At 45.6% G+C, this 23,230-nt stretch overlaps 1 protein-coding gene across 3 annotated transcripts; it reads right to left on the reverse strand.

Annotated features, from left to right (window-relative positions):
* Positions 1–16,954: 16,954 nt before the first annotated feature.
* Positions 16,955–22,751, reverse strand: LOC148873242 (S-adenosyl-L-methionine-dependent methyltransferases superfamily protein). 3 transcript variants are annotated; one of them, XM_088963705.1, is made up of 8 exons: positions 22,292–22,751; positions 21,343–21,523; positions 21,120–21,182; positions 19,858–19,927; positions 19,570–19,670; positions 19,130–19,174; positions 18,341–18,811; positions 16,955–17,395 (listed from the first exon to the last, which is right to left on the reverse strand). In XM_088963705.1, exons 2-8 carry the CDS (start codon positions 21,475–21,477, stop codon positions 17,225–17,227), a joined length of 1,056 nt encoding a protein of 351 aa, XP_088819831.1. In that variant the 5' UTR covers positions 21,478–21,523; positions 22,292–22,751; the 3' UTR covers positions 16,955–17,224. The 3 variants fall into 3 exon arrangements, with proteins under 3 accessions (XP_088819831.1, XP_088819833.1, XP_088819832.1); XM_088963707.1 differs by having other exon boundaries at positions 21,343–21,519; positions 22,292–22,725; XM_088963706.1 differs by having other exon boundaries at positions 21,343–21,602; positions 22,292–22,595.
* Positions 22,752–23,230: the final 479 nt, after the last annotated feature.

A 23,230-nucleotide genomic window follows, 5' to 3' on the forward strand; every position in this document is an offset into this window, starting at 1 on the left:
GGCCTTTTATAACCACTTCACGCACTCACTCCGAGGCCTTTGTCAGGTCAGGTATGATTATCTCTATTTCTGCCAGTTCGGGTGTCATCCTTTCTGTTGGGACAGAACCGCCACTGCTCCTTGTCGGAGCCGTCTCTGTAACTGAAGATGGCAGTGTCAGGTGGCGGTGGCAGGTGGCCGTTTGAAGTGTGGCCGTCAAGCGTCAGATCCCAAGTCAGTCAGGTGCACCGCCCTTGGGCACGAACTTCCTCGGTGTCAAGCGTGGTACGGTTTGTTCAGTTTGGCGTCCTGGAGGTGAAGTGCTGGGGTGGTGAGCGAGGTGAAGTCTTGAGTTCGGAGGTATGTCCCGTATTGCCATAGTGCAAGCCAGTTCGATGAGGTGAGTCCCGAACTGCTATAAGGCAAGCCAGTTCGGTGAGGTGTGTCCCGAACTGCTATAAGGCAGGCCAGTTCGGTGAGGTGTCCCGAACTGCTATAAGGCAGGCTAGTTCGGTGAGGTGTCCCGAACTGCTATAAGGCAGGCTAGTTCGGTGAGGTATGTTCCAATCTGCCATAGGGCAGGCCAGTTCGGGTTTGACTTGGGGCCCAAGGGAGAGTTCGGGTTCCCAGTAGTGAGTTCGGGCTGCTAGTAGGGAGTTCGGACCGCTGGTTCCTCCCTTTGGTGCTCGCGCCTTAGGCGTGCTGTTGTGCCGAGATTTTGCCTTTGCCACGTGTTGCGTTATTACGAGCTCGGGCCAAATCTTCCTTCATCAATTGCCCCCCACTCCTCGTGCTAATAGTCTTGCCCTGGCACAGGGAGTTTCACGAGGTGGTAGGTGGATTTGTCCCGTACTTCGGATCTTGATAGTGCGAGGTGCGTTGTCAGGGATCTTTGGTTTTCTCGAGCATCCAAAAGGCGGGAGACGCGCCTACCTGCTTACAAATGCTGACAGACGTGGCGGCGCGCACTTATTTCAAATTTCAAAAAAGTGCACCGTTGGGAGACGTGACAGCAGGTCTTTTGATTTTGAAAAAAGCGCACCGCTGCCGTTTGAAAGGTGAGGAGACATGCGCTGGCAGTTGTCAGTTACAGAAAGATGTGCACGATGCATCGTCAGTTTCAGAAAGACGTGCACCGACACATTGTCAGTTTCAGAAAGACGTGCACCGACGTTTCGTCAATTTCAGAAAGACGTGTGCCAATCACGTCTCGGTCTCAGGGATGTGTGGTCAGCGCGAATGCGGGCCGTCGGATTGGCTCTGATCTGCACTGTTGATTCTCAGTTACTGTGGTATAAATAGTAGGGGACCCCAATCGATTTGTCACTTCTGCATTTTGCTTCTTGAGCACGCGTCCAGGCCTTTCAGTTTGCGTCTAGGCTTGTTATTTCGCCTTCAAGGTTTTTTGCTTGTTCTAGTTTCCGGAGCTTTAAAAACCTTTTTTTGGGTGATTATTTTCCTGAATCCAGCTTTTCTCCACGATGTCTAGCTTGGATAGCTCAGTCGATTCTTCAAGTAGGTCTGATGTAGGTTCTAAGAACCGAGTCGCATCCTCCGATGGCCTTAGTGATCCTGAGGTGGAAATTGAGGATGACTTCGAACCCGTAGGCGGAGCCGCTTTGGGCAATTTGGCGTCTACCTCTCGTTGAGGTCGGATGCTAGATAGGTTTGGTCCTTCGACCATGACGCCCGAGGGGCTCCAATCTCTTATTATATCTTACAGTTTGCCTGGGGGGTATGCCTATTTCATTCCTTCGGGTAGATTTCCTTGGGAACACAGTCCTGATGAGATCGTGATATTTCGGGAGTAGCTCGCTGCGGGGCTGCGATTGCCTTTCCACCCCCTTCTCGTCAAGGTCATAAACCACTTCGGCGTTACCGTTGGCCAGCTTCATCCGAACTCTATTCTTAACTTGGTGGGGACAATCTCCCTTTTTTGCGAACAGAGTTTCCCTTTAGACTTGGAGATATTCTCCTCCATTTTAATGCTCAAGAAACAAGCGGGTTCTCTTCCCGGGGGTAGGCGGGCGTATTACCTGTCTCCCCGCCCGGGTTTTAAGCTCTTGCACGAACTTCCCAACAAGGTCCCGGCATGGAAGCGGGACTACTTCGGGGTGCAAAGTGCTCAAGGGTGGCCTTTCCAGACCGGGTGGGGGGAGGCCGCCTCAGATTCTGGTGTCAAAGAGGCTTTTCGTGCTGTCGAGGCGAATACCCAAGCTGCTGATGCGGCCGCTCATCCTGCAGAAGAGGCTGCTCGCGTTGCTGTGGCCAGGCAGGAAAGGTTTCAGAGGGATGCCAAGGCCATGGGGGTGGTCATGAAGCATAAGGCGGACCTAAGGCTGGACCTGCAGCATTAGGTCGAATACCTTCAGGAGGACATAATAGAGAAAACACAGATATTTTCCCAAGGCATCAAAAATCCTAAGAAGAAGGCCGTTGATGACTATATCACCTCGCCGTGCTTTGACGACCTGATGGTGGATTCTTACAGAAGGGGATTCAAACTGAGCTGGTGGATGATCCGGAACACGTACCCCGAGTTCGATATTAGTGCCATATCCACTTTGTATATAACTTAGGAGATGGCCAACGCTGTTGATGGCGAGCCAGATTCTGAGGGCAAGGCAGGACCTTCGAGTGTCGTTGAAGTGCCTTCTGATGAGGAAGAAGTAGCTCCGGGCTTGTGAATTTTTTTTTTCAAATGTACTCTTCCTTATATTGCAATGGAATGGACTTCTCTTTTGTTTAAGTGTTGTTCTTTCTCCCGAACTGACATAATTGTCGAACTGATAATATGCCCGAGCTGTTTCTTGCCCGGGTTATTGCACTCGCGTGACCAATTTTGGTGTTTAATACTTCGCTTCGCCCGTCTCTTTACCTATGCCGAGGTTCCTTTGTTAGCTCGGCATTCTGACTTAGGCTTTGGTAGCGATTCCGTCCACTTCGCTTGGCGGTCTATAGGTAGTATCGCCTCAAGTTGACGATGTTCCACGCTCAGGGTATTTGTTTGCCTTCCAAGGTTTCAAGCTCGTATGCCCCTTCGAGCGCTCTCTTTACTCTGTAGGGCCCTTTCCAATTTGGTCAAAGTTTACCTATGCCGGGTTTGATCGAAGAACCAAGTCGCTGACTCGGAAGCTTCGCTTCTTTACTCTAGCATTGTAGTACCCAGCTACTTGCTGCTGGTAGACCACTATCCGGATGTGCGCAAGGTCTCTTACCTCATCCTGTAGGTCGAGGTTGGTACGTAGTTCGTCTTCGTTTGTCTGATCGTCGTATGCTTCTAGTCTTAGTGTAGGTATTTTGACTTCTGTTGGGATTACTGCTTCAGTGCCGTAGGTGAGGTTGAAGGGGGTCTCTCTCATGGCGGTTTTTTCTGTAGTCCGGTGAGCCCATAAAACACTTGGTAGCTCGTCCGTCCACAACCCTTTAGCTCGGTCTAGACGTGCTTTCAATCTGCGCAGGATGGCTCTGTTCATTACTTCTGTGTGTCCGTTTGCCTGTGGGTGTGCGACCGATGTGAAGTTCTGACAAATTCTCATATTCTGGCATCATTCTTGGAACTTGATATCCTCGAACTGCTTCCCATTGTCAGAGATCAGTACCCGAGGTAACCCGAAGCGACATACTATGTTCTTCCAAAAGAAATTCTGTTTGTTTCGGGTTGTAACTGTTGCCAGAGGTTCAACTTCTATCCACTTTGTGAAGTAATCTATTGCCACCATTAGGAACTTTCTCCCACCTGTTGCTGGCGGGAATGGCCCCAGGAGGTCGATGCCCCATTGTGCAAAGGGCTATGGGCTGGTGAGGTATTTGAGGTCGGAAGCAGGCTGATGATGGATATTGGCGTGCTTTTGACACTTTTCGCATTTTCTGACGAGCTCGACGGCTTCTGCCTTCATTGTTGGCCAATAGTATCATTGTTGAAGTGCCTTTTGGGCGAGTGCTCTGCCCCCCAGGTGTCCGCCGCAAAGACCCTCATGAGTGTCGCGGAGTACGAGCTTGGCTTCGTTAGGTCGCAGGCAACGCAAGTAGGGGAGCGTGTAGGACGGTTGGTACAACCGTTCGTCTATTATGATGTATTTGGCTGCCTAGCGTTGCATCCTCTTGGCTGCATTGCGGTCCGCAGGGAGGGTTCCATCTAGCAAGAAGCTCGCGAGTGGGTCAATTCAGCTCGACTCTGCTTCAAGGACGGGAGCGACCTCCTCAGTGTTCTCTGACCTCGGGATTTTTCTGATGAAGTGTGACTGGAAGTTGAGCAGGGCCTCTTTTACTTTCGCTAAGTATGCGATAATGGAGAGCTCGTGTGCTTTGTACTCGCTCGTAACCAAGTTGACCACGAGCTGGGAATCACTGCAGATGACTATGTGCTTTGCTCTTACCTTTTGTGCTAGGTTCAGCCCGGATATTAGTGCCTCATACTCTGCCTCGTTGTTGGATGCTGCGAACTCAAAGCGTAGTGCGTATTCCAATTTTGTACCACCCGGGCCGCATAAGACTATTCCAGCCCCGCTGCCCTGCTGGTTCGAGGAGCCTAGGGCTTAAGTAAGACTTGTCTCAAAGGTTTGTCAGTCAAGACGACGACGATGTGAGCCTAGAAATATGGGCGGAGTTTCCGAGCTGCAATTACCAGTGCGTACGCTAACTTTTCTATCTGCGGGTATCTCGGCTCTGCTCCCTGTAGAATTTTACTAACATAATAGACGGGCCGCTAGACCCGATCTACTTCCTTTATTAGTACCGAACTAACCGCCTCGTCGCTCGCCGAGAGGTACAGTTCTAAGACGTCGCCCTCCTCGGGTCTGGCTAAGGTTGGCACAGTTGCGAGGTAGGTCTTTAGCTCGTCGAACGTGAGCTGGCAATCTCGGGTCCATTTGAACCCTTTGCCTTTGATTGCCTTAAAGAAAGGCAGACAACGGTCTGCCGATTTGGAAATGAAGCGGCTGAGGGCGGCTATGCGGCCGTTTAGCCTCTAAACCTCTTTTACTTTTCGGGGTGGTCTCATATCTAGGATGGCCTTTATTTTGTCCGGATTGGCCTCAATACCTCACCGGTTGACAATGTACCCTAGAAACTTAACCGAGGTGACACCGAAGACACACTTGTTTGGGTTCAGTCTCATTCTATATTGATGCAGAATTTGAAAGACAGAATCTAAGTCTTTTATTAATTCCTGAGAGGACTGTGTTTTGACGACCATGTTGTCTACATAACATTCTATTTTCATGCCAATTAAGGGCCGAAAAAATCTTATTTACAAGTCTTTGGAAGGTCGCCCCAGCATTCTTTAGTCCGAAGGGCATGACCTTGTAACAGTACGGGCCGAACTCGGTTATGAAGATGGTTTTTTCCTCGTCAGACTGGTCCATCTTGATTTGGTTGTAGCCTGAGTAGGCGTCCAAGAAGCTTAGCAGCTCATGTCCCGAGGTCACGTCCACTAGGCGGTCAATTCGGGGCAAGGGGAAGTAGTCTTTTGGGCAAGGTCGGTTCAGGTTGATGTAGTCAACACACATGTGCCACTTGCCGTTTGCTTTTTTCACCAGCACTGGGTTGGCTACCCAGCTCAGGTAATGAACTTCCCTTATGAAGTCTGCTGCGAGGAGCTTTTCGACTTCTTCGTCAACCGCCCTCTAGTGCTCCGGGGCTAAGTTGCGTTTCTTCTGTCTAATGGGTCTAACTACAGGGTCAGTGTTAAGTTTGTGAGTTATAAGGCCAGGGTCAATACCTGGCATATCCACCGCGAACCATGCAAAAATATCTAAATTTTGAAGTAAGAAACTCACCAGTTCGGTTCGTAGAGTCTCCTTGACGGAGGCACCGATCTGTAGCATTCATGCCGGATCTGTAGCCGAGGTCGGGATCACGATCGTTTCCTCAGTGGGCGAAGCTCATTTCTCGCCTTGCTTCGTAGGCCGCTCCAGTTCTAGGTCGTCGGCTGCCTTGGTTTTTCCCTTTAGGGCGGCAACATAACATTTGCGGGACTCAAGCTGGTCACCCCACGCTACTCCCACACCGAAGTCCATGGGGAACTTCATTGCTAGATAGTAGGTGGAGACCACTGCCCGCAGAATATGCGTAATTGGCCGCCCTATTATGGCGTTGTATGGGGAGGGGGTCACGACCACCAGGAAATCGTGGTTGAGTCTTACCGCGCAAGGCCATGTGCCAACTTCCACAGGTACTGTTATATTCCCCAGGGGCCTGACTTCCTCTCCACTGAAGCCCACCAGAGGAGTGTGCGCGGGCTTCAACTCGCTTCTCTGCAACTGTAGTTGGTCGAATGCTGATTTGAAGAGGATGTCTGCCGAACTGCCTGAGTCCACAAGTACGTGCTGGACTTCGAAGTCGCTGATCCTTAGTTTTATGACGAGCGCGTCATCGTGGGGATAGTGAACACCTCGCGCATCGTCTTCTGTGAGAAAGATCGATTCTTCCGTCTTCAGCCTCTTTGGAGGGTTCTGCTCTTCTCGGGCCACCTCGCAAACTGACGTCCGTGCTGCAGCCGAAGTGCAACCTGCTACCACCGAACCACCCTCTATCACATGGATGGTTCCCCGAACTGGCCTCTCTTCTGGAGGAGGTCGCTGCAATGCTTCGGCCGGTCTACTGTTGGACTCGGGGGCATCCTTTCTGTAAATTATTATTGTCATTATATACAAAATTTTTCAAGAATCCACGACGGATGAGTCTCTCTATCTCGTCCTGGAAATTATTACATTGTTCGGTACTATGACCGTGATTTTTATGAAAACTACAATATAGATTGTTATTTCTCTCGTTTGGATTACTCTTTAGGCGAGGTGGCCACTTTATGTAGGGGGCGTCCTTGAACGTCATCAAGATCTCGGTCCGTCTTGTGTTCAATGACGTGTAATCCGTCCGAACTGCTAAGGGTGCTCAGGACGGCTGGCTTGGCTTCGCCTCTCGGGCCTGGCTTCTTCTGTTGCCTGGGTTGGTGGGCTCGCCTTCTCTTTTTCTTTTCTCGACCCCGCCTTCGGTTCTTTGGTTGATTTCTTCCTATGTTCTCATGAACTTGTCCGCGAGCTTGAGAAAATCGGCCACGGTTCTGGTTGGCTGGCCACCATATGCCATTTGAACTCTTTGTGCGTTACCCCTCTTTTGGCCGCCGCGAGCTGTACCGCGGGGTCTAATCACGGTGTCTGCAAGCATGCTTCATTGAACCGCTTGATGTAGCTCCGGATGGATTCTCCTTCCCTCTGGATTACCCTGAAGATACTTTCCTCGGTTCTAGGGCACCGCTTGCTGGTAACAAAGTGTGCGGTGAAGATCTACACGAACTGGGTCCAACTTCTTATTGACCTGGGAGCTAGGTTCCGGTACCAGGTGCGGGTCACCCCCCTGAAGGTGGTGGTGAAAGCCACGCACATGCATGATTCATTGGCCTTAGCGAGGTGCATTTGTGACTAGAATGCATCGACGTGGTCGTTGGGGTCAAAGGACCCATCATACTTGTCCAGAGATGAAAGTTTGAAGTCTTTGGGCATGGGGACTGCCAGAAGTTCTAATGCGAGGGGGGAAGGAATTGAGAGAATTGAGACAGTTTTTACCTCGTCCGAGCTCGTCTCTTCCTTGCCTCTGAGCTCGGGTAGGACACAGGTAGCAGTTCGGCGACTTCGCCGGTGCCTTCTTTGAGCGGGCCTGGTGCTGGCGCTACTGGCCTCCGTGTTGCCGAGCTCGATGTCCCGGAATGTTGGTCTGCTGCTAGGGCGCTGAACCGGTTCTCCGTGAGTGGGAACTCGGGCTTGGAGCGCCGAGGTGACTTTGTGGGCGAGGTTCCTGACCCACCTGCGAGCTGCGAGGCGGGGGTAATTTTTCTTTGCTTTCGGCTTGGGGATGAGGCCTAGCTATTAGGGGGGTTCTGGAGTTGGGAAGCTTCTCCTCGATGAGGGCGTCCACCTTGAGGGGAGGCCTTAACCGGCTTCGAAATAGGGTGCTGGAGGGGAAGCAGTGACTGGTTTAGGGGTAGCTGAGGGAACCGCTGCTGATAATGGTGTTGGGAGAGGTGGTGTAGTACCTGGTGTTGCTGGAGTTGGTGCTGTTGGAATTGTTGCATTTGGGCTTGCATTGCCCGCATGCTTTGCATTAGGTTGTCCAGCTGGTTTTGGCGGGTTGCCAGTGGGACAGCAGTTGGTTCAGCGAAGGTTGTTTCGATAGGGAGTGGAAGAGGGGTGTTCAACGAAGGAAGGTTCAGGGGCACCACTGCTTGTGGCGCATTCAAACTGGGGATCCCATCCACTGAAAGAGGGATGGTGAACTGCCCAATGCACACCATGGGAACTTGGAGTTGCTCTCTGGTGGTAGTCATTTATGTGCCACATCTGGCATTGTTGGAGGAAGCCATGGGTGTTGGAGTTTTTTTGAAGAGTAGGTTAGAGAGATTTAGAGGGAGGATTTTAGAAGCGTTCCCACAGACGGCGCCAATTGATGGAGCGCAATCCGGCCGGTCTTAGCTGTCAATGATTTTGCCTCTGACTGGAGCAACAGGGAGCCTGGAACGGAGAAGATGAGGGAACTCCAGGGGGAACCCGGTGAGATAACTCCGAAGCTCTAGTTAGTATTCTGTCAAAGGCAAAGTAAAGACCAGATGGCGCAAAGTTCACATACTTTGTTGTTGGGGGTAGGGGGCCTTTTATAACCACTTCGCGCACTCACTTCGAGGCCTCTGTCAGGTCGGGTATGATTATCTCTGTTTCTGCCAGTTCAGGTGTCATCCTTTCTGCTGGGACAGAACCGCCACTGCTCCTTGTCAGAGCCGTCTCTGTAATTGGAGATGGCAGTGTCAGGTGGCCGTTTGAAGTGCGGCCGTCAAGCGTTAGATCCCAAGTTAGTCAGGTGCACCGCCCTTGGGCACGAACTTCCTCGGTGTCAGGCATGGTACGGTTTGTTCAGTTTGGCGTCCTGGAGGCGAAGTGCTGGGGTGGTGAGTGAGGTGAAGTCTTGAGTTCGGAGGTATATCCTTTATTGCCATAGTGTAGGCTAGTTCGGTGAGGTGAGTCCCGAACTGCTATAAGGCAGGCCAGTTCGGTGATGTGTGTCCTGAACTGCTATAAGGCAGGCCAGTTCAGTGAGGTGTCCCAAACTGCTATAAGGCAGGCTAGTTCGGTGAGGTGTCCCAAAGTACTATAAGGCAGGCTAGTTCGGTGAGGTATGTTCCAATCTGCCATAGTGTCACGGGGCTAATCGACGGGGCCCCATGTGGCACTCGATTGGGGTCGAGAAAGCCTACAAATGCAAGCAACAACACACAAAAGGAAACAACAGTGCACACAAATTAGACAAAAGGCAGCTTATATTGCATTAATCAGTGGTAAGCACTAGCACACAGTACAGTGTCGAGGGGATCTCGTGCTTAACCTTTACACGCTTATGAGCTCACTCGACTACCTATCTCCCCTCAAAGAGTACGTTAAGCTTTTGGGGGAGTGACAAAAGGATACATCAAAATACTGTACATTCGTACTACTATTTACATAATTGCCATGGGCATACCCCCCTTACAAAAGAGTACAAGGACCCAACCCAAGACACTTAGATGGCGTGCTGATGGCACTGAAGGAGGTTGAACCGTCACAGTCTCCCCCACTCAATTCAATCTTCGTCCTCGAAGATTCTTCCTCAGGTACTCGTCCAGCTTCACTGCGAACGGAAGGAGGTCTGCTGCAAGCTCCCAGGTGTCTTCTTCTGCAGGTCCCTTCCACTTCACCAGGTACTCCCATTCTGATGTTTGGGAGGATTGGGACAACCTATGGTTGAGGATGGAGTCAAGGGATGGAGTCAAGGGATCGGTTCTTGGGTGGTCGGTAGGATGGGCGTGGGCGTTGACTTTGGTTTTGGGAGGTGTCTTGGTTGTCGGCATGGTAGGGTTTAAGTTGGCTTACGTGAAAGACAGGGTGTACTTTTAGCCATGGAGGTAGTTTGAGTCTGTAGGCTGAATCTCCTACTTTGGCTAGGATTTCGCAAGGTCCCTCATATTTTCTCACAAGCCCGGGATGAACTCTTCGAAAGAACCTAAGGCAATGGGTATGGAGTTTTACTAAGGCCAGGTCACCTACTTGGAAGTTCTCGGGTCGTCTACCCAAATCGGCCCATTTCTTCATTCTTTTAGAGGCTTTCTCTAGGGAGGCTCGAGTGATGTCAAGGCATTCTTTCAATTCCCTGGTGAAAGTGAAGGCTCGAGGGCTTCTTCCATGATGGTCGTCGATGATGCTGTGCGGACATCTTGGTAGTTGGCCGGTGATGACTTCAAAAGGACTTTGATTGGTGGAGGAGTTCTTCTGTGTGTTGACGGAAAACTGCCCAATGTCCAGCAATCGAACCCAATTCTTCTGTGTGGTTGATACAAAATGGCGGAGGTACTCTTCAAGGAGGGAGTTCATTCTCTCTGTCTGTCCATCTGACTCTGGATGACTGCTGCTGGAGAAGTTCAAGTTCGAGCCAAGAAGCTTGAATAGCTCTGTCCAGAAAGCACTAGTGAATCGAGGATCCCGATCACTAACAATGTTTTGTGGGACTCCCCAATACTTCACCACGTGCTTGAAGAAAAGGTATGCCGTGTCTTCAGCTGAAAGGTGCTTTGGTGCTGGGGTGAAAGTGGCATACTTGGAAAATCTATCAACAACAACAACAATGGATGTATAGTCTCCCACTTTAGGAAGACCGCTGATGAAGTCCATGGAAACACTCTCCCAAGGTTGTGAGGGAGTTGGAAGAGGTTGTAGGAGTCCAAGAGGTTTGGCACGTTCGGGCTTGTCTTGCTGGCAAATCAGGCATGTCCGTCTGTATTCTCGAACATCTTGCTCCATATGAGGCCAATAGTAGGCATGTTGTAGAAGTGCCAAGGTACACTGCCACCCAGGATGTCCTGCCCATAAGCTGTCATGACATTCACGTAGGAGAGTCTTCCTCAAGTCTTCAACTCTCGGCACAAATATCCGCCTTCCCTTGGTCAAAAGAAGGTCTTCTTCAACCCAAAACCGCCTAGTCTTCCCTTCGCGAGCCGCTGTCAATAGGCTCTGAGCAATGGGGTCCTTCTAGAGTCCTTCCTTGATGAGATTGATGAGGTCTAGTCTGATCTGGCTTTGAGAGGGACCTTCACCTGTGGATAGTGCTACAAGCTCGGTCTTCCTGCTAAGTGCATCAGCAACCCTATTCGTCGGCCCTGGCTTGTACTCGAGAGTCATGTCAAACTCCGCTAAGAAATCTTGCCATCGCGCTTGCTTAGGGCCCAGCTTCTTCTGAGACTGAAAGTAACTAGTAGCCATGTTGTCAGTCTTGACCACGAACTTGGAGCCAAGCAGGTAGTGTCGCCATGTGCGGAGGCAGTGGACGATGGCTGTCATCTCCTTCTCTTGTACAGTGTACCTCCTCTCTGTATCATTCAATTTGCGGCTTTCAAAGGCGATGGGATGTCCTTCTTGCATCGACCCCGCCAATAGCAAAATCAGAAGCATCTGTGTGTAGCTCATACGGCTTGCTTGGGTCAGGCAAGTCGAGGATAGGTTTTGCTGAGACAGCTCTCTTCAAATCATCAAAAGCTGTTTGGCAACATTCACTCCAGGTCCACATACTAGTCTTCTTTAGTAAGTTGGTGAGGGCAGTGGCTCGTGCTGAGAATCCAGAGATGAATCTTCTATAGTAGTTCACGAGGCCGAGGAAGGAGCGAAGTTCGGTGACCCTGGTGGGCGGTACCCAATCTTGAATGGCCTTGACTTTAGCTGGATCCATACTGATTGTGCCGGCTCGGATTATATGACCGAGGAAGGCCACCTCTTCTGTGGCGAAAGAACTTTTCTCCTTCTTAACAAATAGGTTGTTGTCCCGCAAGACCTGTAAAACAGTGCGGAGGTGGTCAACATGTTCCTCCAGGGTTCTACTGTAGATCACAATATCATCAATATACACAACAACAAATTGGTCCAGGTAGGGATGAAATATTCTGTTCATCAATGTACAAAAGGTGGCTGGAGCGTTGGTAAGCCCAAAGGGCATGACACGAAATTCAAAGGACCCATAGCGGGTAACACAAGCTGTTTTGTGTTCGTCTCCTTCGGCTATACGCACTTGATAGTACCCCGACCTCAGGTCTAGCTTGGTGAAGTACTTGGCCCTGCTGAGTTGGTCAAAGAGGTCGGCCACCAATGGTATGGGATATTTGTTCTTGATGGTGAGCTTGTTGAGAGCTCGGTAGTCAATACAGAGCCGAAGAGATCCATCATGCTTCTTCTGAAACAGGACTTGTGCTCCAAAAGGGGCCTTAGAAGGCTGAATCAATCCCGCATCCAACAACTCATTCAACTGTCTGCGTAGCTCGGCCAGCTCAGGAGGAGACATTCTGTATGGCGGATGTGCCGGTGGTTTGGTTCCAGGCTCCAACTCAATCTTGTGGTCAACTTCTCTCCTTGGGGGAAGCTTCTTCGGCAATGTGGGAGGCATGACGTCCTGAAATTCTTCTAGTGCCATTGTAATCGCTGGCGGGATATGCTCGGTTGGTGGATCAGGCAGGTCGGAGTCCACCAGTGTGGCTAGGTAAGTGGTCTCTCCTTTCCGCACTCCATCCTTGAGTTGCAATGTTGAGAGCATCTTGGGGGTGGACGTGGTATCTTTCACAACTGGAACCATGCAAGGAGCCTGATCTTCAAATATGCACATTTTGTTGAGGAAGGGCATGGGCACCGCCTTTACTTGAGTTAAGAAGTCCATGCTGAGAACAACCTGAAAATCATCCATGGGCACGACTGAGAGGTCTATCATCCCTTCCCAGTCACCAAGTTGCAAGACCACCCCATGAGCTACACCTTGTATGGGTTTGGCATTAGAGTTCACAGCCTTCAACCATCCGGCTTCCTTGGTAGGTGCAAGTTCTACTCGGGATGCCTCCTCCATAGAGATAAAGTTGTGGGTAGCACCAGTATCCACCATGGCTCTTGTGGGCTTACCATTCAAGCGAATGTCTACATACATCAGTCCCTTCGGCTTGAACTTCGATGCTCCTTGTGGGCTCGTCTTTTTCTTCATTGCATTGAGTCTTCGTAGAGCCCCCATTCTTGTCTCCCCCGGTTCCTTCTCCTCCTCGCTATGCTCATCATCACTAAGCTTTGCAAGCAAGGCATTGAGCTTCCCCCGACTAGGACATTCCTTAGTCCAATGCTTTCCCTCACAGATGAAGCAAGGTGCCGGAGGTGTTCTCTTCACAAACTGGCCACCCCTGTATCCAGTGTCTCCTTCGGGTCTCCTGTAGAACTTGTAAGTGTTGGGTTTACTTGGCCCAGAGTCTCCCTTGGGCGCATAGTAAGGTTTCCTGTCACCTCCCATCTTGCCTACGCCCTGATATGAGTTGGGTTTGGGGCCGTCTTTGCTTGGTCGCCTGTTGTCTACCAGTTGTTCAGCAACGGCCATGGCTGTGGCGAGGTCCTTTACACCTCGTCTCTAGAGTTCGAGTTCGGCCCATTGTTGTAGGCCGTCCATAAAGTTGAAGAGAAGGTCTTTGTCTGACATGTTCGTGATCTCGAGCGATAGTGCGGAGAACTCCTTCACGTACTCATGCAATGAGCCCGTGTGTTTTAGGTTCTTGAGCTTCCGACGGGCTTGGTACTCCACGTTCTCTGGATAGAACTGGCGCTTTATCTCGCTCTTGAACACGGACCACATATTAATGGAGCATAATCCTCACTCCACATCGGCACATCTCCTGCGCCACCATAACATAGCAACATCAGTAAGATACATAACAACAATACGCACCTTGGCCGCCTCCTCGACGAGTTCGGCGGCAGTGAAATATTGTTCCATCTGCCAAAGGAAGTTGTCAAGCTCCCGGGCATCGCGGGTCCCTGCATATGAGGTAGGCTCGCGGACTTTGATCTTTGGAGGGGCTGGAGCAGCAGGTGTGCTGGTTGTACTGGCCATCAACCTCTTCAGAAGGGTCACTTCGCCCTTCAAGTCTTCAAGCTGGATCTGTAGGCACTTCACCAGGTCTTCTAGTGGGTTATCTGGCCTGTTGGAGCCATCACCGGACTGGTCCTCCAATCTTTCCACGACCGATGCTACGGTCTCAAGGTTGATTTGAAGCTCGTCCACACGGTCACGAGTTTCGCCAACCACTGCTTCACAGCGCATGATGCGCTTGTCCATGGTCGCAAGCCTGTCAACTGACTTGTCACGCTTGCTATGCTTTGAGCTGACACCTTTGTCCTTGGGAGAGCTACCTCTAGGATCATCCTCATCATAAACCCGTGAGACCCCTTCCTGGATCTCCTCTCGCGTGTCACGAATCTTCATCCGACTGGTGTTGTTGCGGGGCACGAAAGGGACTCGTTGCGCTTGACAACCGCTAGTGTCAACTAGCTCTGATACCAACTGTCACGGGGCTAATCGACGGGGCCCCATGCGGCACTCGATTGGGGTCGAGAAAGCCTACAAATGCAAGCAACAACACACAAAAGGAAACAACAGTGCACACAAATTAGACAAAAGGCAGATTATATTGCATTAATCAGTGGTAAGCACAAGCACACAGTACAGTGTCGAGGGGATCTCGTGCTTAACCTTTACATGCTTATGAGCTCACTCGACTACCTACCTCCCCTCAAAGAGTACGTTAAGCTTTTGGGGGAGTGACAAAAGGATACATCAAAATACTGTACATTCGTACTACTATTTACATAATTGCCATGGGCATACCCCCCTTACAAAAGAGTACAAGGACCCAACCCAAGACACTTAGATGGCGTGCTGATGGCGCTGAAGGAGGTTGAACCGTCACAATAGGGCAGGCCAGTTCGGGTTTGACTTGGGGCCCAAGGGAGAGTTCGGGTTCCCAGTAGTGAGTTCGGGCTGCTGGTAGGGAGTTCGGACCGCTGGTTCCTCCCTTTGGTGTTCGCGCCTTAGGCGTGCTGTTTTGCCGAACTGTTGCCTTTGTCACATGTTGCGTGATTACGAGGTCGGGCCAAATCTTTAATAGAGCTTCAAATAGTAAAATGATGTTGAGCCATCATAGCAACTTCATTATTATTATTGATTTTGCAGAAAATTTTTTGTATTCATCAATATAAATATATAATTTAATTAAATAAAATTGAAATTTATATGAATATAATGTTAAGGACAAATTACCCCTACTATTTAACTAATTAACAAATTATACTGTTTAACAGCTGTAATGGTCCAGATTTGGTTGACAGATGTAATGGTCTCGCCTTTGTTTGAGAATGGTCGGGATTTGGTTGACAGATGTAATGGTCTCACCTTTGTTTGAGAACCAGATTTGGTTGACAGTTACTAAAGATGGAATTGTGCTGTATTTCACTAGTTTGCAGGGAATTTAAAGGACTTTCTATGTTGGGTTAAATAGTCCATTGAACCCCAGAGCTGCGGAAGCATTTTCTACAAAATCAAATAACAACTTTGGCTTGTTTCATCATTTGAGTTCATAGCAGAAAAAAAATATCAGTTTTCCTTATTTCCCGATGTTGTTCGAAATCGTTCACTCGAAGCCAAGGGATCCTGTTTTGGTGTGTGTTGGAATCATCGTAGCATGCTCAAGGGCTCTACAGTGAGATTATACACAAGGAATGCCTTATCTCTCTCTATTCAGTATCATCATACCTTCCTCACTTTCTCTCCCTGTAAATAGGAACGAGACCTTGTAAAAAAGAAAGAGGATAGAGTGTGACAGAGAGAGAGTGATTCGAGAGAAAGGAATAAGGGTAATATTGTGTTTTCAAAAAAATTAAACGTCATGTGGTGTCAAATATGTATAAATTTTGATAGAATATTAATGGACAGTAACAGTACGGATAGAACTAATCAATTGTCAAAAACTATAAGAATAGTTTAAGACAATAGTTAAACAATAAAGATACAATTTGTCATTTACTAAATAGTAAGGATAGATTAAAAAATTTGCCATAATTTTAATTTACTTACCATGTTCAAATATCTTATTCTTCTACAATAAAATGATTGAAAAATAATAGTGTTATTCACAAAAGTAAAAATAAATTGCCCTATTGGCTACATGTTGCGTGACACGAGATTCTTAAATTACATGCATTCACCCAAATGATTTGTCGTTGTTATAATAAGGAGAGAGAGAGAGAGCTAAGAGCTGTTTTTGAGAGAGTAAGATCACCTATTGCTCCAACACCCTCCCAACAAGATCAGAGGAGGAGATAGACTTGATGTGGATGGGGAATGGAATCCCCACACTACCCTAACCTCGATTATATGTTTTTGAAACAAAATTTAATTAAAAGTATAGGGATTCAGGTCCCCGATGGGGAACTCGTCTCCATTAGGGATCAAACATGGGGATTATCCCCACCTTCTATTCCCATTCCTAACAAAGACCTAGAGCATACCCCTTGTTCCATGTGAGTGGCCTTGGAATTAGGGGGTGATCATTTTCAACCCGACCTACAATGCTCAGCCCAAAACATTCCAAGCTTGGGACTAGGTTTTTTATTCAAACGTGGCCTAGGCCTGGCTCGGGCCTGCATCTGGCCCACAAATTTTAGGGCCAGACTTGGGCCCAATACTTCAGGTCCGGCCCAACCAAGACAAATTTATATTTATATTATTTATCCATATTTATGTGTTATTTTATGTCATATTTTAATTTTTATATAAATATCATACACTAATAAAGTTATAATACATATTATATATGATATTTCATATCACAAAATGTATAAAATAATTTTTATACACATATTATATGACATATAATACAAAATAGGATATTTATTCAATATTTTATATATAAAATTCATAGGCCCAGAATGAAGCCTGGCCCAGGCTTATGTTTCAGGCCAACAACCCAGGCCAGGCCAGGGCTGTAGCCACTTGAATTCTCTCTACTGTGCAGGAGAGTGCTTATGACACAGTGCTGGTCAGATTTTATGATGAAAATATCCTTTTAGACTTAGAACAGATGCACCGACTTTAAACAGATAAAAAGTATCTCAAAACATAACTGAAATTTACTAGCATACTTCATTGTACAGTTTGATATAGGGAAAAATCGAGGTAATGAAGAGACGAGGAAAATTTACAGATGGCATGGCTAGCAAAGGCTCGGCTAGCAGTCTAGTGATTCATACCCAACGTTCTTATTATTACATTGCAGAAACAAATAAACAAAGCTTTGCAATTTTTACAGATAAAAATGCTGGATAAAAAGAAACCTACATTTGGCTGGTTGGGAAGACATTTGTTGCCTAGTTGGTGTTCACTTGAGAAAGAACTTCCAAATCTCTCTGTCAGCCATCTCTGTCACTACATGAGCCCCAAAAATGCCTTCCTCATCTACCAAACCTCTAAGCTGGCGTGCTCCACCACTGGAACCAACATAGTTCTTCTTTACAGCCAGATACATAACTCCATAGGGTGGTCGTAAGCACTGGTTATTACAAAGAAAAGAAACGGGAGAATGAATTAGGAAATATTGAAATAGAATCAATAATAGCATATTACATGCACAAGAGATGATCATAACATTGGTCTATCAAGTTCTGGTTCCATATTTCTGATTGAAAGGAAACTGGCAGTGCTAAGTAGGGGTGTCAATCCAATTTGAGTCCATTACAGATGGACCAGGTCCAATCCAATCTAATGAATATTCTGGATCATTTTGGAGCAGTTCATTTCAATGTCTGGAGTGTCCAATCTGTTCAAATTGGTTTTAATTTAAATAGGTTCCAACCCAAACCAGGTCCATAGACACCTGTATTCTTTATACTTTATCTTCTACCAATGGACTGGATATTGGTTCAATCCGACCCAATCCAATGTAAATCCATTACAGGTGGACCAGGTCCAATTCAATGTCTTATTGGTCCGTCCAACCTGTCCAAATTGATTTTGATTTGGATGGGATCCAACCCAAGACTGGTCCATTGACACCCCTGGTGCTAAATGTTAATTTACTATTCAAATCACTATTTTTTGGTGAGTTAAACAATCTCTAAACTAGATGCTACTAACTCAACAATTAATACTAGATCTTAAGCTGGAAATCCCCAATGTTTCTGCATAAGAAGGAATGAATGTTGAACAGTGTTGCCTAAACTCACAAATGCTCTGTGGAATAACAATGACTATCAGGCCTAACTTGTCATAAGGTATTATTACTTTTAAAAACAAGGGTAGCATCCAAAAAAATGCAATAGCAAGACCTTGAGTCATTGACAGCCAAGTTTAACCAATCGGGTTGATACATTTGCATGTGCATTGCATAAATGACAATGTTGGATCAAGAGACAGGCCAGATGTATGGGCATCCCAACATATAAGAATAACCATTCAGACCACAAATGAAGGGGCAACGCCAATGGAGGCAACTAACCTTCTTAATGAGTGTGTATAGCTTCTTCAACGAAGCAATGGAGTAAGGTATCTCAGCCATCAAAATAACATCATACCCGCCTTCTCCTGAATCTGTCTCACTTGCCCTCTCCCAGGCCCGGCTTCCCGAAAGCTTCCTTGACCGTCTTGAGGATGATTCGTGCCCAATAATGCTACCATCCTGACTGCTGCAGCCATCCATGAAATCCTCTTCACTAAAGCTCAGGCTCATCCCAGCTGTCATCTCAAACCCTTCCTTCAGCACAACCGACAAGACTGTGTGGAGTTCTTCCCAGTCTCCGGCATAAAAGTGAACATCAGGGGCCATTGTATGCCTTGATGGTGTAAGAGGACTCTCTGGTTGTCGGCTATGCCTGTCTCGAGCCTGCTCCAGATTAGCAAGCACGTTTGGTATTGTTGTGCATCTTATAGTTTCTGCATTGAGATCCTGAAAATGCACTGTATATGCTCCCTGTAATTGGTTCAAAGATGAATTAGATAAAGGGGCAGGCAAGAAGTTTCTCTCAAAGGGGTATCCCTAGTTAATTCTTTCTTCATTTCCACCTTTTTAATTTTTAAGGTATTCCTTTTGGGAAATCAATTCAAAAGACAATATTTTTTGCAATACTCTTTCCTCCCTTTTGGATAGAAAAATTGGAATCTAAATACAATCTCAATGGAATGAAGTAAAGCAGTGCAAGTAGAACTACAATATTTTTGGTTTGACATGCGAATATGGACAAAATGAAGACAACATGATTATAAGATAAAATCATTTAACAGAATATACCTTTACACAAGCAAATATTCCTGGAAGTCCATAGCCACACCCGAGCTGCAACAATTATAAAAGTGGAATTAATCCTGATTATGGTAAAAAGGTATAGTAACAATAGCAGATGTAGTAGTTAAAGTTTTATATCCAATAAAGTTTACAGTTAAAATCGTAATCTAATGGTAGTAATTTTGATGAGCAAAATACAAAGTTTTTTTTAATATATATATAAACAAAAAGATAACAAAAGCCATAGTGTAATCAAGTGTACTTAGTTAAGAGGGAAAATGAAAATCATAAAAGAAGTGCTTATGTCACTTTGGAAGATTAATTTTAAAATCTATGCATACAGATCTTCTATAATCTAGCTGAATACAGAGGCAGGTTATAGATTTGGAATCAGAAAGACAAAAGGCAACACAAAGAATGACAACAATTTTTCTTAAAAAGATTACCTCTAGAACTCGCTTTCCTCTAAAGCTCAGCCGTCCATCTCGAATTTCATTTTTTAGGATGTTAACCAGGTCAATAGAGCTCTCCCAGGATTTTAGAGACCCTGCAAAAGAGAAAACGAATTTCTATGGTTGAAACTCAAGGAAACAATTTGTTGTTGTTCAGTTCTTAAGCTGAAAAGTACATTATTTCAATTGACATCAGAATTTTGATCCTTGATCAGTCATGATGATGCCAACTGAATTTAACAGCTATGTAATGGATTGAACTATGAGCAGCAATGCCATTACCTTCAGATTTTGAAGGTATCATATCTGAATTAGTAGTGAACCCAATGATATCAGACACACTAACTCTGCCCTGCAATGATAATAAAAGACAAATTAAATCAATTTTAAATCCCCAAAGCATGAGAAAGCAGGTTTGGGTCTGAGAGTGACCACTTTATGCAAAAATAAAAAACTACGACCAACATTGGATAATGGTTTTTATACTGGATATGGCATTAACAGAACAGAATGGAAAAACAGGACTCATGTAACCAACTCCATATGGTTGGGAAATGGCTTAGATGAAGGTGATGATGATGATCTCACTTCCCACAAAATACTATCTTGTTAACAAAAATGTTCAGAATGTAACCGACTAATAGCAAAATATAACACAGAAGCCAAAGTTATCAATTCTGACAGCAGATTTGATGAAACAGTTGTTTCAGAAATAAACATTCAAGTAGTCAACAAGTTGAAGCCAGAAAGAAAAATACCAATTCATGCGTTAGAACAACTGTTGTAAAAACAGATACATGAAGTGGCACTAGGACCTTTAGATGCATGAACCATAAGCCTTGAGGTGTGAACATCGCTTACTATTTTTATTTAAGAAAAACACAAAACTAAAATGACAAAAATGTAGAAACATAGACAAGAGGAACATGGTTTTATATAGGAAGGCCACACAAATAAATAGTTGATCACATAAATAAGAGCTATAAGAGTATTAGGAGTTTTGGAGACGGTTATCTGATTCTTAAAGACCATTAACTACTGAAAGGTTTTAAACATAAATTCATACCTATTTAAATCTGTTGACGCATAGATAGAAGCAGAAATATCACATGCATATATGAATAGATTTGTGCAAGGCATCTCAAGGTGTGATGACTGTGCCTTATATTTTCAGGCATGAACACCAAGGCTAATCCTTGAGGTGTTTTCCTTAAACCTTGCCTCAAGGAAAGTTTCAAAGCATAAGCCTGTTACGCTTTTTGAAACACTGTTGGCATTTGAGCTTTAAAAAATTGGTTAACAAACCAACCCGTGAAGGCAAGTCAATTAAACCAAGTTTGGGCCATTTTGGCAGCCACTTTTGACATTGTTCCATTTTCCAATAAGAGCATAATTTATTAATTGACATTGTTCCACATTGTTCCATTGTGGCCTTCATGAAAATGAGTACCCCTTTTGACTTTTGATATCAATAAATACCATTTTGTAACAGAGAAAAAAACAGTATTATCAAAATGAAAAACTAAAATAGAGGTTTCATATACCTTGAAGATATTGAGCCCTTGCAAGTCCACATTCTCCCCAGCGTACTTGTATGGATGAGTTGTCTGTTTGAAACACAAGGAGGATTTTTTTTATTAATTATAATGGAATCTCATGTTTCTAACTAATTTTGAGGGTCTATTCTTGACAAAACCGTAACAAATCAAAGCAGTGTGTATCAACTTAATTTGAAAAGGACACTGTGAATCAGGACATGGAAGTTGCCTTTGAAGGGAGAACTTCAACTGCTGGGGAAACAAGTTGCACATCTCTCTCTGGAATGGTGGAAATGGTATGACTGCTACGGTCATGGGGCAGCAAGCCAGGCAAGCACTGCGCAAGCAGTGAAGGAGCACGCATTGTAGCCTGATCTTTACAACCCTGAAGTTGTTGAAAAAGAACCTACCTACCAAGATCACCACTTTCAAGTTTTAGATCAAAAGAAAATCCAATAATCCTTCCAAATCCACAAATTCGATAACACCCTGAAAATAAATTAATAGTAATCAAAATGAAACATGCAATCCCACTGAAATCACAAAATTGGGAAGTAGATCAAGAGAAAAAGGTTAAAAAGTAACATTAATTAGCAAGCAAATAAAAGAATTAAAGAAAAGGAACTAAAATAAATGCAGATTGCAAATATCGGCAACAGCCTTCAAAAGCCAAAGGAAACAATATTAAGGAAAATCAAATACCATTCCTAAAAATAAATTCAGAATTTGCTCTCAAAACAAAGTTGAACCTAACAATTCATAAAATTTGAATACCCTAAAGTAAGACTTGTGAATTCATCACAGTTGAGGCAAGAGGGAACCTCTTAAATTAATGACTAATATGAAGATAAACGAATTGACTAAAGCATTAAAATTACAACTAAGAACACAGAAATCATGCCAACCCATAGCCCCCGATTCCAATAAAACATCCTAAGCACAAATAGAAAAATATTAAATGAGAAAAAATTAATCAAAAATCGAATTAAAATTTTAAAACTGTAACTAGAATCAAATAACCCCTTCTCCAAAAAAATCAAAGGAAAATGAAAGTAGAAGGAACCAACCCAAATCTTCAACAGAACCCCCAGATTACAATTCATAAATAAAAGAAACGAGAACTACAAAAAAAAAAAAGAAAAGAAAAGCAACGAAGTTTGGCATCAGAGAGAACAAACCTTGCAGAATACAATCAAGGAAACAACAGAAATTTTGTCGATTTCAAGATAGCATCTCGCCCTACTCTTAACAAAGACCTTCCTAAATTCAACGCTTGCAATTTCACAGAAGAACCCTAAAGAGTCCGCTACCTTTTCAAGTCAAAAGAAACGCGAATAAAACAGACAACAGAGAAGAGAGGTGATCTTCCTCCCGCAACTACACTGCTTCCGGCCTCCAACTTTTTTAAAGATCAAAATTCCCATAATACCTTCTCTAACTGACAAACCCCCCTTCATTTTGTTTGCGCTTACGTTGTTGTTTTCGCAATTTTAGTAAAAGTAAAGGGCATTTTATTGATTTGCACAATTTCCGTCAAAACTTAAATAAAAAAGCTAAAAAGAAAGAAAAAGGTACTCCAGGAAAACCGGCTCGTTGGTCGGCTCTCTCACACGATGAGGCTCTCCGCTCTCGTATCTCATATGGGAAGACAGTGGAATTCACATTGGCGCTACACAGAGCGCGCCGCGCCTCACTTACACATCTCAGTGTGCATTGGGAATATCTCCTTCGTAATACACGGTTAAGATGTGGTAGGCGCTTGTGGGGGCGCATATGTGAATTCGACGAGATCGGATCTGCTCTTCACATAGGGCGCCTCACACGCACATCCTACCAAGTTATTATTCATGGGAGACGTTCTCAATACACGGTGGATGTGCCTATGAGGCACCCAAGTGTAAAGAGCATATCCCGTTTTCGAATTGGACAGCATGTGAGATCTACGTGTGCCACGTCAGATACTTTTTTTGATAATACAATAAAATAAAATAAAAGCTCCACGAGCGCCATTGATGATGATATAATCCAAGTTCCACGAGCAAGATGAATCAGCAATTATGGATTAGTGAAGTCCTGCCTTGCCAGTCAATCCTCAATCTGATGATTGATTACATTAT

The sequence above is a fragment of the Nelumbo lutea genome, chromosome 1 (assembly GCF_056320005.1).
Source record: "Nelumbo lutea isolate HS-2025 chromosome 1, American lotus-T2T, whole genome shotgun sequence".
In the NCBI taxonomy this organism is placed as follows: domain Eukaryota; kingdom Viridiplantae; phylum Streptophyta; class Magnoliopsida; order Proteales; family Nelumbonaceae; genus Nelumbo; species Nelumbo lutea.

Bases quoted from the DNA above. Each gene is read 5' to 3' on its own strand.
- LOC148873242 (XM_088963705.1), bottom strand. From the start codon at position 21,477: ATGCGTGCTCCTTCACTGCTTGCGCAGTGCTTGCCTGGCTTGCTGCCC. The intron at 19,928-21,119 runs GTATATGAAACC...TTATCATTGCAG, and splicing joins AAGGGCTCAATATCTTCAAG to GGCAGAGTTAGTGTGTCTGA. The intron at 17,396-18,340 runs GTTAGTTGCCTC...TGTAATAACCAG, and splicing joins TATACACACTCATTAAGAAG to TGCTTACGACCACCCTATGG.